At 53.4% G+C, this 16573-nt stretch overlaps 5 protein-coding genes across 5 annotated transcripts; 3 read left to right on the plus strand and 2 right to left on the minus strand.

The window, feature by feature from the left end:
• Positions 1-751: 751 nt before the first annotated feature.
• On the minus strand, positions 752-2569 carry J4E85_003715 (uncharacterized protein; the record flags this gene model as incomplete). The annotated part of the gene is made up of 1 exon (XM_051467981.1): positions 752-2569. One exon carries the CDS (start codon positions 2567-2569, stop codon positions 752-754), a length of 1818 nt encoding a protein of 605 aa, XP_051327573.1.
• Positions 2570-3017: 448 nt separating this feature from the next.
• On the plus strand, positions 3018-4082 carry J4E85_003716 (uncharacterized protein; the record flags this gene model as incomplete). Its single annotated transcript, XM_051467982.1, has 1 exon — positions 3018-4082. One exon carries the CDS (start codon positions 3018-3020, stop codon positions 4080-4082), a length of 1065 nt encoding a protein of 354 aa, XP_051327574.1.
• Positions 4083-6159: 2077 nt separating this feature from the next.
• On the minus strand, positions 6160-6888 carry J4E85_003717 (uncharacterized protein; the record flags this gene model as incomplete). The annotated part of the gene is made up of 1 exon (XM_051467983.1): positions 6160-6888. One exon carries the CDS (start codon positions 6886-6888, stop codon positions 6160-6162), a length of 729 nt encoding a protein of 242 aa, XP_051327575.1.
• Positions 6889-7988: 1100 nt separating this feature from the next.
• Positions 7989-11408, plus strand: J4E85_003718 (uncharacterized protein; the record flags this gene model as incomplete). The annotated part of the gene is made up of 1 exon (XM_051467984.1): positions 7989-11408. One exon carries the CDS (start codon positions 7989-7991, stop codon positions 11406-11408), a length of 3420 nt encoding a protein of 1139 aa, XP_051327576.1.
• A 1862-nt stretch (positions 11409-13270) lies between these two features.
• On the plus strand, positions 13271-15855 carry J4E85_003719 (uncharacterized protein; the record flags this gene model as incomplete). Its single annotated transcript, XM_051467985.1, has 4 exons — positions 13271-13853; positions 13906-14543; positions 14591-14712; positions 14766-15855. 4 exons carry the CDS (start codon positions 13271-13273, stop codon positions 15853-15855), a joined length of 2433 nt encoding a protein of 810 aa, XP_051327577.1.
• Positions 15856-16573: the final 718 nt, after the last annotated feature.

The following is a 16573-nucleotide window of genomic DNA, read 5'->3' on the forward strand; positions in this document are numbered from 1 at the left end:
TTTAGCTAAAAAATTAGCTATATAAAGTTTACTTTTTTACTTTTAATAATATACTTATATACTTACTCTAGTAGAGACTACCTTTATAAGCTAAATTAGCTTTTATAGTAATAATAAATAATATATAAAAACTAATATTATCTTTATACTTTATAGTTTATAAGTTCTAATATAGTATAGAGTTTAAGCTACTTAGGCTATCTTAAGATAGTAGAAACTAGTATATAAAAAGTAATATTACTTAGTATAGAAACTAAAATTAAGTAATAAATTATATTTTAGAATAAATTTAACGTATTTAATTGTATAGGGCTGAAGCTAGGCGTCTGGGATGCAACGACAACTTCTCTTCCTCCGCGCGACGATTCTGACGATCCACTACCACCATGGGAAGAGATGGTCGAAATGCTCTACGGTGTTGCGCCGGCGTATTGGGGTCAGGGTGTAGCTCGCGAGGCCGCGGAAGCAGTCATGCAGTGGGCGGCAGCGGAGAAGGGTGTAAGGAGATTCATCGCTGAGACAGAAAAGCCCAATGCGAGAAGTGGTAGAGTGTTGGAGAAGATGGGGTTTAGGAAGAGTGGCACTAATTATTGGAAAAATGAAGATGAATTCGAGTGGGAGAGGGACGCTAAGAGCCTTGAGTAGGCGGGTTTATGCTGTGGGCACATATTCTGGAGCGGTTACGAGCATCATGATAGCCCTCAAATGTTTCCAGACAGATTCATTGTACCCTACTCTCTACGATGCCTTCTCATACTTTGTCGCCAAAGAGACTTGGCAAAAAGCCTAGGTCTTGCCCTGCCTGCACTGGTGCAAGCAAAGCTTTCGCTTTCTTCGCCTTGCACATATCTTCTACTTCTTTCTCATCTGCCTCATCTAGCTTCACGGGTGTTCCCAGTCCAAACCTGTCAAGATGGCCAGCGTGTAGCATCACCTGAATGCGCCGCTCTTGTCGAACCAGAATGCCCTTCATCAACCACTTCCCCACGCCGAAAAGGACGTCCCAGTCACTTGGATTACGCTGCCATGCACGATTTTCATACATAACTCTGATGCGAATCAGCTTCAGACCCTCACAATCGATCAAAGGGCGGAGTGCGAGCCTATCTAGTAGCGCGTCTACAGATCGTGGGCTGCCCAAGCTGGTTGGAGAGCTAATGCAGAAGAGCTCTTGAGTATTGATTGTCCACTCGATTTCTCGGAGAGAAGTACAGGCGAGTGCAAGCTCCACCATAGGGCTTCCTGGAATGGGTGACGACTGAGAGTCGTGGCACAGATGCTCAAGACGAAAGGCTAGGTGCTTCACTGCCCGCAGACCGTCACCACGAGGAATTGCTGCCATAATGTCGTAAAACCACGCACCGCCGTCGCCGCCACCCTCCTCGAGGTTGAGAACAATCTGCTGTGTGCGCTCTAGCATGAAGACAATGATCTCGCCCTGCAACTGCCCGCATGTGAGACTCAAAGCCGCGTACCAACCTCCGACATCTCTGTAAGCTTGTCCGATTGGGGTCAGAGTCTTCTGGCTATGTTTGCAAACGGTCAGCGACTGATAGTTCCAGATACAGCAGGCCCAGATATTACAGCTGGAAGAGTCGGCCAGAAAGACAGTGCCGTTTCCGGAAAGATAGTGGTGGTAAACGATCTTTCGAATCTCAGCCGGCAATCGCAAGAAGTGGGGAAAGTATGGTGGTGGCTCGTAGGATAGAAATCCCGTCACTGCTGCAGCGATGTCCTTGAATTCTGTCCACTCGATCCGTTCAATGCCGTTCTCGTAGTGCAGCCATTCAACGACAGGACCAGAGAATTCCCGGAAAGCTGCCACTTTTGCATCCGGCCAGATGTCGTAGTCGTTGGTGAAAGCCAAGTACTGCGCCGCTCTTTCTGCGAGATCCTGGAACGCCAACTGGTCGATGGGTATTATGTCGTTTGTCGTTTGGTGCATATATGTCACCGCGGTCGGGACATCGCGTGAAGCAAGAATGTCAATGGAGCCGTGGTCGTCATAAAGAAAACCGCAGGAACAGTGTCCGTCCCACATATGCGCACAGAATCGTGCACACTCGAAGTCGAATACATCATACCAGCCCGTCATATGGCGAAAGACAGCGTCGCCGAGCGAACCATACCCCATGTGTTCGTAAAGCTGTACCAGAGTTCTGGACATGTACTGTTGATGGTACGGCATGAATGGGTCAAAGCGACATTCGCGGTTGTCCTTGAGGTATGACATGCTTGCCTTCGCTATCTTGGTGAACTCCTTATCTGCGGATGTTCTGCGGAGAGATGTCTCGTAACGTAGATACCAAAGACCTGCAGAAGAAATATAGCGGAAAGCTTTCGTGAGGTCTTCGTAGAATGGGTCCACAGATAGGTTGGAGCTCTCACTATGTTGGGCGAGCGAATCACTCAGCGCATCGTTCGGTGTGGTGTGTAGAACGGGTTCGGTCTCGTATTCCATGGTGTGTTCAACGCCCTCGAGAAGATCCTGAAAAGCCTCGAGAAGTGAGTGGTCATCGGATTGGTCCACGCAACCGTCATGATCTGTGGCTCTTGCGACAAGGAGCATGTACTCGGAAGAAATAGCGTCCTGTCACCATAGATTAGTAAAGTAGACAAAAAAGTTTGAGACCAATACATACTTCAACCTCGTAATGTATACACTTCGGCATATCGGATTGTCAATCCCGAGTTGAGAGTAGCGACTCGTTGAGCGAGAACAATGCAGTACGTGGATATGGTGATAGACATGACCTTGGAGGGGACTGAGCACTGACCATTCGGTTTAGGCAGCAGGGTACCTACCTAGGTATGTCAATCCGCAGCCGTTCGAGTGAATTTACCTAGACCCCAGGTCTGCAAGCAGAAAGACATCACGTGACGTGTATAATCTTGCCCAGGTGGCGTGTAAGTAGGGCGTCAGGCAACCCGCGCGGGGGGACCAAGGCCTCCATGCTATCATATCAGTCACCGACAACTCGAGAATACAAGAGAAGTAGACACTTCGCAACGCGACAATGACTGAGGGCACTCCCATCCCCGAAGTCGCCAGTCAAGAAGCGGCATCCGTCCATGAGCCCAAGTTCACCAAGTTCCTGCTTTTACCCGCGGAGCTACGTCTCAAGATCTTCGCAGCGTACTTGCACCTAGAGACAGCGCACAATGACTCCACGCTGGCAGATCATGGTCACCTCAGATACCGCAAGCCTTGTTGCGACGTCTTTGAGGCCTATTTGGAGAATGCGCGCAACGCCTCGAGTCTAGCAAAGCATCTCCATGTTGACAATTACAACAATCCGTGTTGCACCTGGCGCTGGCCAGAAGACCTCATTGTCTGCGATCGGAAGGCTGAGGATGAACTGGCGACCGCGAAAGTCGCGCCGTGGCTCCCTGCTCTCGCCTTTGCGAACAAGCAACTCCTGAGCGAAGTCACCCTCTTCATGCTCTCGACGACCGAGTGGTTCGACTTCAAATACGATGCAAAGAAGCCCTTCAAGATCGCGCGTTGGTTCGCAGACTTCCTTTCCACGTTCCCCGCGGTGACGATCGATGGCGTAGCTACCACCCAAGGATTCGCAGCCATCAAGCGCATCAACTTCCCCCACGTAAAGTACATACCGTATACCCGGGCCAACTATGATATCGACGGCAACCTCGACATCCCTCTAATGCTCAAGTGCACACAGCTCGACGCCATCGCCATGTCATTCCACTGGATCCAGCTCGTCGATAGAGCGTACACACAATACCAGAGTCCCCGCGAACTGGAAGATTTCCTGGAAGCCTTCCAATTCAGACCGATGCTTGAACATAGTGGGGTCAAGAGGGTGTATCTTGAAGGTGTGAATCATCTCCAGGGAGGGGAGCGGCGGTTGGCTTGTCTGTATAAGTTTGGCGAGTGGCTTGTCAAGGGGTATAGGGAGCGGGGGAGGGAGGTGGATGTTCATGTCAGTGAGCGACGTCAGCGGTTTGATGGGAGGACTGTGGGGCCGAAGCTTGTTGTGGAGGGCAGTGAGGAGGAAGAGGAAGAGCCCAAGGTGAACCGGAAGTCTGGTAAGCGCGGAAGTGGAAGAGTCGGTTGAGCATCTCTTGCTTAGACTGCTGGTTGACCTATCGCACGGTTGGAACCAAATGGATCGATCGGATCCTCCAGCCCATTGCACTGCAATCTCTAGCGTGTATGAGGGATAGGTCAAGCTGAACGTCGCAGCAGTTGCGACCAACGGTCTGGAGGCATGATAGGCAATAGACAGAGAAAGACCAATATTGCGGGTCATTCTCCACCGTCCAAATGAAGTATGCTCCATGGTATTGTAGTGACGGAGTAGCACAAGCGGTTGAAGGAAGCCTCTGCGCGGCGTAACCGACTTACGATTGGCAGCGAGAGGCCAATAACGTGTCACATCGCGACGAGATATCGTAAAACGATAGCTCATCGAGCCAGACACAAAATGCTGTTCGTTGCCATCGTGCTCATTTATCCGCAAGTCGAAGCGACCTGAGCCAGCGATGTTCTCGTCTTCTTTTCGTGTTCTCGTCATGCGCAAACGCTTCAAAGATCGCGACCCGCCGGCTATCCACCGCCCCTGACCGCTCCTGGTTCGACCGCCATTTTCGCCGTGGTACAGTCTCCGCAAAACCAACACAACAACCATTCACACGCGTCACAGTGGTAAAATCCGCCCGCACGCACACCGCAGGCCGAACGCTATGATCCCACACCGAACAAACACCCTCAGAAATTTCACTCCCAGCCCCCACGATAGGCCATTCCGGCCAACACCGGCCACACACAGTGGATCTTGTGAAAAATCCTCCTCCCAATACCACCTAGGCATCACGTGCCCCTCTGGCCCTTGCACCGCTCCCTCTGCCTATATAAACCGCCCTCCCTCCGTCCCTCCTTCTGCTCATCATGTCGATCATACTTCATAGAATCATTTCTAATAGTATGCATCCTCTTCTGAGTTACTCTAAGTAGCCACAGAATCTCCACCCTGGTTGATGACTATCAGCCTCGATGTCCCGGAGTGAGGCTTTTTTTTACGTGGTGCTTCGGCGCTCGTGGCGATGATCTTCAGCTGACTGGTTTGCGACTTCGTGTTGCGCTGGGAGGCAGGACGTTGATGGCAATCTGACAGGTTACCTTTTTTTCTTTTTTTCATTGACAAGATGGGCTTGCTCGTCGGTTGAGGAAGAAATCTTTGGTGGTTTTGGTGGGCTACATGGTGGTGTTGAGGCAGAGGGAGCTGTTCGTCGCATCGCGTCGCGCTTTCCGGCCCATCGACGGTGTTCATGTGGAAGGAACAAGAGCTCAGAGCGATGCGCGTTGCACTTAATACTACTATGATCGACCGTCTGTTAAGTGCTTTCAAGTCTACTGTAACTAAACGATGGAATGCATGTCTTGTCAGTGTTCGCGCAGCGAGGCGGCGCCTGTAGCGAATGTTTTCGCGTGCGACAAAGTTGCCCGTTGTAACAAAGGCACAGCTAGATTCTCCGCGACGAGATACACCACACCTCGAGCGCGAAGGCAGAACAACTGATCATCTGCGCGACCCAGGAGCGCAACGTTCATTTGAACGACTTTGTATTTGACAAGCCCCTCAAAGCAATACTGAAGTTCTTGTGTCGCATCATCCACCGCCACGAAGTACGAGCCCATATCGCACGCCTCTACACACCACCAACTTCAGCCCTTTAGCCCTTCAGCACCTCAAACTGCGCCGACGATAGCCAGCATACCGTGATAAGCTATTTTGGAGGGTCGATGAATGGGGAAATGAGCCAATAAAAATGTGTGGAATATCGAGGTTGTGTGTCGCTAGGTTTTCTCGAATTGGAGGATACGCGAATGTTGAAAATAAATTCTCCTGCACTACCCGTGTTGGTTGTTGCGTCAAATCTAACGGATAATCATGAGGGAAGATTTGGGAACGATTTGGTAAAATCTGTAATATGGTGGTACGCGTAGAGCACATGGAGAAGAGAAAACATCGCTTTTGTTTGCTCAATGACTACAAATGATCACCCTTAACACCTATTATATTCGCACTTTTCCTTCGTGACAACAACGCCCAACGCCGGCAGCAACTCCTGAGTCTGACCCAAAGTCCCTAACACTTTTCTCTCGTCAATCAATGCCTCAATGCCACATTCTCATGCCGCTGCCATGTTCATCTGCTCCAACTTTCGCATGCGCGCAACTCGGGCTTTGGCCGCATTCGCCTGCAACTTGCGTTTGATAACACGTTTTGCATGCCAGTGAACACCTTTGCCATTCCGAGCGGGTGGGTCGAGTGTGGTCATCTCACTATCCGGAGAAGGAGTGGTGCTACGTGTGGCTTCCTTGGCTGTTGTGATTGAGAAAGGAGCAGAGTGGTTCTCCGCGGTTGAAGAAGATATGCCTTCCACGGATGGCCTGACATCACGTCTGGCATCGATGTCGCCGCCACAGCCATCTGCGTTACTATTGTCGTGGCCACTGGGCACTTCGTGGTTTGGGAAAGAAGCTTCAAACTCATCGCTAGATAGAAGACCAACAGATCCTGGAGGTGACGAACTCTTTTCCCTCTCCATGGCGTTTCGGATCAAGACTTCCTGGCGGAGACTTGACCGTGCTTTCTTCATTGTAAGAGAGTGCCGAGGGTATGTAGGCCCCTTAAATGATTTGGAAGCTGAATTTGCTGGAGTAGTGGTGTGGTTTGAGGCATCCGTTGCCTTGTCGTATGTCGACAGGATGTATGCCCGGACCTTTTTCAACGTCTGCTGTTCTGCCATCAGACTGGCGATCGCGACGTCGAGACCGTCGATCTTCGCGTTCAGGTCCGACAATACGACTTGCCGTTCGGTATGGTGAGTCTCGTTCTGCTTCTGTTGCTGTCTCATCTTCAAGGATCCGAGACAAGATGGGATTTTGAACGCCTCTTTGCTGACAACCCGGTAAGCTAAGGTGAAGAGTTGATGTGGCTGATCGAGCGTGTGATGAGTAGGGAGGCCTAATATCGTAGGATGTGGTTATGGTCTTGAGTGAAGGTAGGAACGGCAGTAGAACAATTAAGAAGATGCTTCGAGCCACACATCCCATGTTAATGGGTTGGCTCGTGGTGGAAGAGCTGGCTAATGAAGTGAGAGTACGCAGATGGGTCGAGTGAGAGGATGATGTATGAACATGATGAGTACTCCACAAAAGAAATGGAACATCCGAGACTTATAACAGTAGTCTTGGGTCATTTTCGGAATGCTCAGTGCACATCATAGGTATGTCGTTGACAAGTAACATTGATCGAACGGCGTCCAGGTTCAGAGGCTTTACTACTGCGCAGGCGACGGGAACTAGAGCTGAGTTATCGACTTGATATAGCCGATGATCTGAATGCGCGTCTTCTCGATCTTCACGCGCTCGCATAGTACATCTCTCGTCATGTTGGAGAATATCCTGCTACTAAGTGGCTTCAGGTGTACAGTGTGATTGATGTCGCAGTCCTGGGATGATGAGAAGAGGTGCTAGCAATACAGCAGCCATGACCTGGATCCGTTCCGGGATGCGTGTCTCACATGGGACGAGAGGGGTGAGCGGGGAGTGGGGAGAAGCGATGGGTATCAGTGAGCCGGGGTGGGAGATAGTCTAGCCCGGGTTTGGCTAGTCAGGGACCAGAAACGTCTCTCGCGCAGCGCGACACGTCAATTTTTTGGAGTTATCGACAAAGTTCGCGACAGCAAAAGGCTATCACGACGCCAATGCTCGAATCCAGCCCTGGGTATGCCATCTTCAGCGATCTGAGGAGAAGGATGGGTACTTCCTCTTCTCAGCCCGTTCCTTCCCCAAAACGCGAGGCCGCGACGGTAGCTTCCCCCGCCACGGCGCGCAGGTCCCACTTTAGTGAGTAGACGGCCTCGACGCGTTTTAATGGGCACTTTTTTGCTCCATCAACCAGCACCTTCCCGCCCAGAGCCACGACTAACGCATTGGAGTGGCAGACCCAGACATGGATGACGTCGCCGCGTCAGAGCAGCTCATGAGCGAAAAGGGCACGCGCATCGGCGCCGCCGGCTCCATTGGCACCCTCTCCCAGGTCGACGGCAGTCAGGACGCCTCTCCTCTCATCCAGAAGAAGCGCAAGCGAAACAGCGCACTCGGTCTCACGAAGAAGAGTGTCGCGACGTCCCCAGGCAAAGGCATACTAGCCCAGGACGACGTTCCAGCCTCATCTCCTTTTCCCTTTCCCGCGACGCAACCGGAGCCCGAGTCGCCTGCTGCCAATGCTTTCACCCACTCAACCGCAGTTGAGGTGCCCGACTCCCAAATTCCCGGAAGACCCGCGCAACCGACTGCTTCATCGCCCATGTCCAGCCACGTCATTCCGTCCAGCGCAACCAAAGGCAAACGCACATACAAGCAGAGCAAGCAGTCGAAGCGCGATCGGGCTATCAGCGACGCTATGCAAGATGACATAGACCAGGACGGAGACACAACCATGATGGCAGACGAGGCAGCCTCGCCGTCGCATACGGCATCGAAACACAAGCGCGCTCAAGAAGCGGACGCGCCGGAGTCGAACGACGCACATACACGCAAAGCTGCTGCAAGGGACGCTGACGGAACACCCGCATCGGCTAAGCGGCGGAAGATTGGTACGCCAAAGTCGCTGACTACACTTCGAGACCTGATTGGAGGCGGGGAAGACGAGGACGCCGAGCAACCACGGACCGTTCAGAAGTCAAAACTAAAACGAATCAAGAAGCCGCAAACCCCCATCGCGAAATCCAGAAACCTCTACGAGATTCCCGACGACGATCCGCGTCCCACGAACGGAGAGGCGAGCAACGCGCAGACATCTGCCCCCAAGCCGCGTCTCAGTTTGAAGAAGACGAAGAAGAACAAGGACAGTATCGACAACCGGCCTACTCCGGTTCGCACGCCTGCTCAGCCGTCGGGCGAAGCGGAAGACGAGGACAGCATCATGCGAGAGCCCGTCTCCAGTGACGAGGCAGACGTTGCTCCACCGTCCGGTGATGATCACAGCGATTTCAAAGAGAAGAAGAAGACAAAGAAGAGGCGGTCATCTGCGAGGAAAGCAAAACCAAGGCGGGAGAGCGGCCGATACAGCTTCACCTGGAAAGATCCCCCCTCTGGTACCGCGGCGGAGAGAGCATTGAACACCGAGCACGACCTACAACACCCTCCTGATCTACGAAGCTCCGGTGACTTCACCGCAGACGAGGAAGAGCTCATCCGTCGAGCTATCGTAGACTACCAACAGAGGAAAGGCTTGGAGGTGTCTGAGCTTGTGGACATCATACAATGGAATCCAACTGACCCCAGCTTCAACACTGGAGATGGAACTATATCATCCAAGAGCGAGTGGTCGCCACAGGACGTCGAGGACGCGCGTGAAAGCGCGGAATTCTGGGACGACATCAAGCACCTCCGCACAGAACGCTCGCACGACAGATTAAGAAGACATATCCGTCAGACATACCACCAGTTCAAGAGGGGGATATGGACAGAGGAGGAAGACAAACGTCTGAAGCAATTCTACGGGATGCACCCCAACAAGTGGAAGGTCATTTCGGTGGGCATGGGGGATCGCTCCATGCACGACTGTCAAAACAGATGGCGCGATTACTTGCAATATGGTGACAAGCTCAAGTCTTCGCGCTGGGACGAAGAAGAGGAGGATCTTTTCATCCGCGCCGTCACCACGGTCGCTCAACGGGACGAAGACCACCGCGCCGAAGAAGGATTACCGCCCATTGAAGAATACATGATCAAAGACATCAACTGGCAGCAGGTCAGCCGTGAGATGGACAACACGCGAAGCCGGATTCAGGTCGTACAGAAGTGGAGGAATCTGCAGAAGCGCGAATCTCCGCCAGAGATCGAGGTCGAACGCAAGCCGAGGAAGGAGAAGCTTGCTGCTTCCAAATCTGCGATTCCCGAACCTACCCCCAAGAAGCGCGGACGGCCAAAGGGAGAGGCTGGCGCAACACCCAAACCCAATCCTCGCTCTGCCAAGTCACAGGATGTCATTGACAACTCGGATGAAGAAGAAGCCCAGGCCTTGCCGCCGCCTAAGAAGGCTAAACGGCCAAGGAAGAGCGAAGGGTCGGAAGTGAAGAAGCCCAAGAAGTTCCGCACGGCCGAGACCGACGAGATTGTTGACAACTCTGACGAGGAACGCCAACCTAACAAAGAAGCGGACAGCCCACCGAAGAAGAAGAAACGCAGAAAGTCAAAGAAGAGCGAGGTTGCAGAAGTCGACAACGAAGAGGAGTCTCGCCCGACCAAGAAACGGGATGTCATCGAAAACTCAGATGAGGAGATGGTTGACGCCGATCAGCAATCGACGGTCTCGCCGCCGAAGAAGAAGCGTGGACGACCACGGAAAAGCGAGGGTACCGAAGCCAACGAGGATCAAACGCCCCGCCCGACTGAGTCAGGAGATATCATCGCGAACTCGGATGATAGTGCTGATGTTGACGAGCAACCCAAGAACTCGCCGCCGTCCCAGAAGCGCGGTCGCCCCCGGAAGAGCGATACTCTGGAATCGAACGAACCGGAGAAGCGCACCGAGCTCGAGGTTTCCGAGGAGTCAGTAGCAGATCTGGAGCTTGCAAATGACGATCAGTCTGAGCATGCAGAGGGCGCCGAAAAGGTCGTGGAAGAGACCCAGCCAGTTGTACAGGAAACCCAAATAGATCCGGCTTTGATCGACCCAGCCCTGATAGATCCGGCTGTGAACTTGGACCGCGCCCAATCACCGCCAACTGGTGATGACGCCGAGCAGGAGATTGAGGAACCATCCGATGAAGACGAACCATTCAGCACCGCGCCGATCATTTCCCCAGAGCAACCGCAAACAGACGGCAACGACGAAGTGCAAGAGCAGAATGAGGACTCACTTGAGGACGACCCAATCGAAGACGACGACGATCAACACAGCGTTGCGTCGAGCAGCTCATCACAAGACTCGGACGACGACCAGTCTGAGCACGACAGTAAAGTCTCAGCGCCTACGGAGAACGACGAGCTTCCGGTTGAGGAGGCCCAGCCTGGTGCCACTTCGACCAACTTAGATGGCCCGAGGCCGACCATTTCCACTGGGGACAAGATGCAATGGGGAGACAAGTACGACTTGATCGCGAGCCTGCAAAATCATCGCGATGATCGTGAAGAAGACGGAGACTTCAATTGGGACAAGATCGCAGAAGAAGTCGCAGAAGAGCGCAAGTACATTTGGACTCCGCAAGTACTGCAGACCGCGCTGGACCAGCTCATCCAGCTTCTCCGCGACAACTGCAAAGAAGTGGACGAGGATGACTTGGACGGGACGGTGGATGATATAATGGATTTCATCTCCAGTGAGCATGGGGAACAGATTGACGAGTACTACGACCTTTCATAGGAAACGAACTGATACGCGTCGTTGGGTCTTGTCGCCATCAAGCGCTTCAGGCGGTAGTAGTGGTAGTAGTGCATTGAACGTACTTGGAGTAACGCGTTCGTCGCGTGTACATAGCATATAAAACCATATACACCATCGCGTAGTGCAACATAGCATGATATCTAGCGTTCCTTCCGCATCCGTATCCTCCACCATCGTGACCTCTCTAAACGGAGCCAACACGCGCACTAAGCCCCTTCGCCACATCGGCTCGGTTGGCACCCGAGATCTCACTCACTTGCCCCACGACATCTACTTCGCGTGCGTAGCGCATCGCGCATAGCGTATTCTAGTCTGGTTGTTCAGATCTTCAAGGTTGTGCCTAGCGAGCATCGAACAACGCAAGGTGAAGTAAACGTTGTGTCGATACATCCGGCGTTTACGGGTCCGCACAGCCACGCTCAACGCCTCAACATACCTAGTTACATTACACTGGGAGGCACGGTAAACAACACAACACATTCCACCGTTGTGGCAGGTGGTGCAAGGTGTGAGGAGAACCTAAAATAGAATTAAACACAAAGATTTTAAGGGTCACGAAACGTGGATCCACAGCCGCATGCAGGTGTAGAAAGGACGAGGCTGTGGATGGTGGACGGTGGACACAAAGGCTAACGCACGCTGCACGAGCTATTGAAATCTCCGGGACCCATACGGCGTACGGTAAAGAGACTAGAGGTGTTAGAGAGCTTAGAGGGTCCGAGTACGATGGAATGTGTGGGAGGGTGCTGGGATAGACGCGGTCTGCGGGTGTGAGTGGGTGGTGTGATCTATTGGGTTGGGTTGGCGGTGGGCGCGGGGGAAACTTCGTCCGAGTGGTGAAGATGCGATAGATATCTGGTCAACACAACGAGTTCTCAAGGGAAAAGAGGATGCATCGTGAAGTGCATACGCAAACTCCCTCGAACACATCACAACACAAGCGTCCATGGTGACACCTCCAGCCTCGTGCAGGATGACAAACGCGAAAGGGCAGTTCCCTGATCGAGTACCCACCTGTCTTGGCTTATGTCAGGTGGTCCCTGCCACGACCAAAGGCGGCCGGGGCTTGCAACGTTGCGAGGCCAATGGCGCGATTTCTGATCATTCCCCTAACCGGCACCCTCCATGACGTTGGCTTGTCTATCCGCGGCCAGTCAACGGCTTTGGCGCGAAGGCGAGGCGACGAAACGGACAGGATGGCCTCGCTTTCAGCGCTCCGAGGTAGGGTCGGATGGCTGCTGGCGGAGGCGGATGGAGGATTAGGGTTCGTACTGCTGCACTCCACATTTGGGTGCCCGTATTTCCCCCCCTTCTATCTTACTGTACCCAGTGTAATCCTTCACTCCATCGCCGCTGTGTCTGTTATTGCTGTTGTTCTGGCCGTTGCGTTACTCTCGGTTGCGCGTCCCTCGTTTTGCATTTGCATCCGCATCGCCCGGTCGCTTCTGCTGCAGTGACATCCATTCGCTCCACCTAGCTGATTGTCATTCCGGCTGTTTGTGCCACCCTCAAATCAGCGTCCTCCGCAGCCTACGCCTCCTCACCAGGGCCCTTGCCACCCGCTCACCCTCGAACGTGCATCCTGCGTACCGGCACATATAGTATCCGGCTGTTAACCCGTCTGCCCTCGTCGCTCGTCGAATAGAACCGGGTCAAGGGTGCCGACCTTGTTCCTGAACCGCGACGTCATTTTGACCATTTACCCGCTGGCTTCCTTCCACCTGACGAGACCCGAGGAACCCTTTGCGAACACGACTCGTTTACGTTTGACGGCCCTTTTTTTTACCCCACGACGTGCACGCGACCACCTGGGCGCACGTGTTTGGTAGCGATAATAAGCAATGGAGCAAGTCCGACCACAACCCGCGACGAGGCCCGAGGGTCGCCGCATGTCGATATTCACCGAGGTGGGACTGGTGGATGAGAGCAAAATGATGGAGGAGAGGAGCCCGGTGCCGACACATGGAGAGAGTTTGAGGAGGTTAAGGCCCGCGAAGATGCTGAGGTTTAGGAGCCGGAACGATATCTTCAGCGCGGAGGGAGAGAGGTTGGCTGACGATGAAGACGATTGGGAGTCGGTTTGCGACGAGGACGAGGCGAACGAGAGCGTGTCGCGTATGACCACCACATCGCAATCCTTTCTTCCGACGAAGCTGTATCGATTCGGCCTTCTCAGTGTCCTACTGGCATTGATGCTACCAATCATCCAACTCAATCCCCTCAAACACGTCGGCGTACGGGGTGGCGCGATCCCGGCGAACTTGATCCAGGCCAATGCCGAACGCTCGATGCTCGTCAGACGAGAAGACAGTCCGACCGATGCGTGTAGACGGTGGAGCGGACAAAGCGCCATCGTCAACGGAACGCTGTACATGTACGGATTCCGCAGGACTACCGACGGCCAACAGAAAGAGGATACATGGAGTACGTTACAAGAGGCAGTCATCCCTGCGCATTCAATGCTAACATGATACAGACAACGACTTCCTCACCCTCGATCTCACCGAATCCTGGCAAGTCGCCTCTCCCGCTCTGACCGGTCTCCCCAAGCCCACGGGCCCACCAGCTGTTTCGCTCGGCCAGCTCTGGGCATCGCACGATTCGCTTTGGCTCTACGGTGGCCAGTTCTCCGACAGCCCACAGGCCGACCCTTCAAACAACTCAGTCTGGGAATACAACATTGGTGGCAAGCAATGGATTGAACACGCCGACCCAAAGACCTCGGCTGGTGGAGAAGAGGCAGAGGATGCTGGGCAGTCTGTACAACGCGTCGCTGAAGGAGCTGGTCTTACTGTTCCTACGCTGGGCAGGGGCTTCTACTTCGCTGGTCATTTGGACTTCCTCACGACGGAAGGCTGGAGCATTCAGACCCCGCGACTGTATCTGAAGAGCTTGCTGGAGTTTACGTTCCCGGGCCAGAGCAACAATGCTGTAGAGTCTCTTGGAGACGGCAAGACCGCTGGTTCGGACGGTGTATGGCGCAACATCACCTATGGCGGATTACAGAACACCGCGTCTTTCCCTGAACGCGCTGATAGTTCGCTCGTCTACGTCCCTGGATTTGGAAAAGAAGGTCTCTTGATTGGATTGACTGGTGGTGACAATGCTACTTTCGTAAGTTGACTGCTCATGCTGTGATAGCGGACGCTAACAGAACGTAGACCCAGATGAACACTATCGACGTTTACGACATTGAGACATCGACATGGTACAAGCAGAGTACTTCTGGCAAGACGCCGAAGTACCGGGTCAACCCATGTACAGTTGTAGGAGCTGCTGCAGAGTGAGTACACCCTACTTTCATTATCACTCGCAATCCCTACTAACAACGTCTAGCGGCTCATCGTACAACATCTACATGTTCGCCGGTCAAGATCTCAATGACCCTGGCAAGCTTGACACCCAAACGCAGCGCGACGACATGTGGATCCTTTCCGTTCCATCATTCTCCTGGATCGAAGTCGAACAAGGCACCGACAAGGCCAGCATACCTCCCCCACGTGCCGGCCATCTATGCCAAGTCTGGGACCACCAAATGATCGTCCTAGGCGGCTACAACACCGACCTCGGCTGCGACGCGCCCGGCATCTACGTCTTCAACATGAGCAGCCTAGGCTGGAGCGACCAATTCACCGCCGTAACAGGCAAAAACGCACTCCAAGGCTACAACGCCAAAGACAAAGGCAGCACCGGCAACCCCCTCGCCCAACAAATCAACCAGCGCGGATTCGGCGTCGAAGCCGGCATCGAAGGCTCCTACGGCTACGCCGTCCCCGAAGCCGTCCAGAGCGTCATCGGCGGCGCAGCAACCGGTGGCGCCACTCTCACCGCCCCCGTCCAAACACCCACCCAAGGCCCCCTCGCAACCGGTAAACCCCAGACCTACACCATGACGGGTCCCGACGGCGCAACCATCACCAACGTCATCAACGGGAACCCACAGGGTAGCTCATCCGGCGACAGCGGCCCCAACATCGCCGCCATCGTCGCCGGCGTAATCGCAGGCGTCTTCTTCATCATCGCCGCCTACTTCGCCTTCTGCGCCTGGATCTACCGCCGCCAAGTCCAGATCTGGAAGTCGCACGCTGCTGCCGTACAAACACGTGCGAATGCGGAGAAACAGGGGACTTTTACTAGTAGCTCGGGTAAGAATAGCAGTGAGCGGCCGCCGGGTACGCTGGGTGGGAGTAGCCATGGGGGCGTTGCGGCGGGTAGCTTTGATATTACGAGGAGGGGGAGCGATGCTGTGCCCGCTATGCCTAGCACGGCGTATGGCGGGCCTGGGGAGGGGGATCGATGGGGCAGGAGGAATAGCGAGGGGAGTGTTGTGGATGGGTTGTTGGATGGGCAGGAGCCGAGCTTTTGGGGGGCGAGGGGTGTGTTGCTGAATCCGAGGAGGAGTTTGAGGGTTATTAATAGGGATTGAGACTGCATCTCGATCTCAGAGCAGAGTGGTGGCATATGATCTTCTTTTTACGATTCCCCTGATTCAAGTATTTGAGTAAACATTTGGTTATATAATGATGGGATAGGGCAGGCATACATGGCTGATTGGGATAGTAATAATGACATATGGATAATGATCTACTTCTTCAATTGCGATCTTTCTTCTCTCTTCTGTGCTGCATCGACGACACCACGGGCTTAAATTTAGTGACTACGTCGTAGATACCCACATATATCATTTCTCCTCGCATACCTACGTAATCTCTCCTCCCTTCTTCAACCCCCCAGACAAGCCAAGGAAGCCAACGAAAAGAAAAAGAACCCACACACCCACACACGTCGAGGATCCCACCGCTCCCCCAACCGCCCCCGTTAAGGAAAGCCCCACCTCCATCAAGGTTATCTCGGAATCAGCCTCGGTGCCCACCTAAACCGTCTCAAGCCATCAGATTAAACTACACCAGTGCCATCTGTTTGCGTGTAGCTATCGAAAGGATGGCATGGGATGGGGTTTTGGAGGGTCGAAAACCTCCGGCGAGGTCTGTCAGGTAGGTATGCTGGTCAGGTTATGTCTATCGCTTGAACAGAGGAAGAGGCGCGAAGTATCGGTAGTAGTGAACAGAGTAGTAGGAAGAATACCTAGGTACGTCGGGTGAAGTGACAGTGGGGAGGCTCATGTAGCAGAGAGCGTAGAAGGA

The sequence above is a fragment of the Alternaria conjuncta genome (assembly GCF_024043145.1).
Source record: "Alternaria conjuncta strain BMP 0040 chromosome Unknown scaffold_5, whole genome shotgun sequence".
Lineage (NCBI taxonomy): Eukaryota > Fungi > Ascomycota > Dothideomycetes > Pleosporales > Pleosporaceae > Alternaria > Alternaria conjuncta.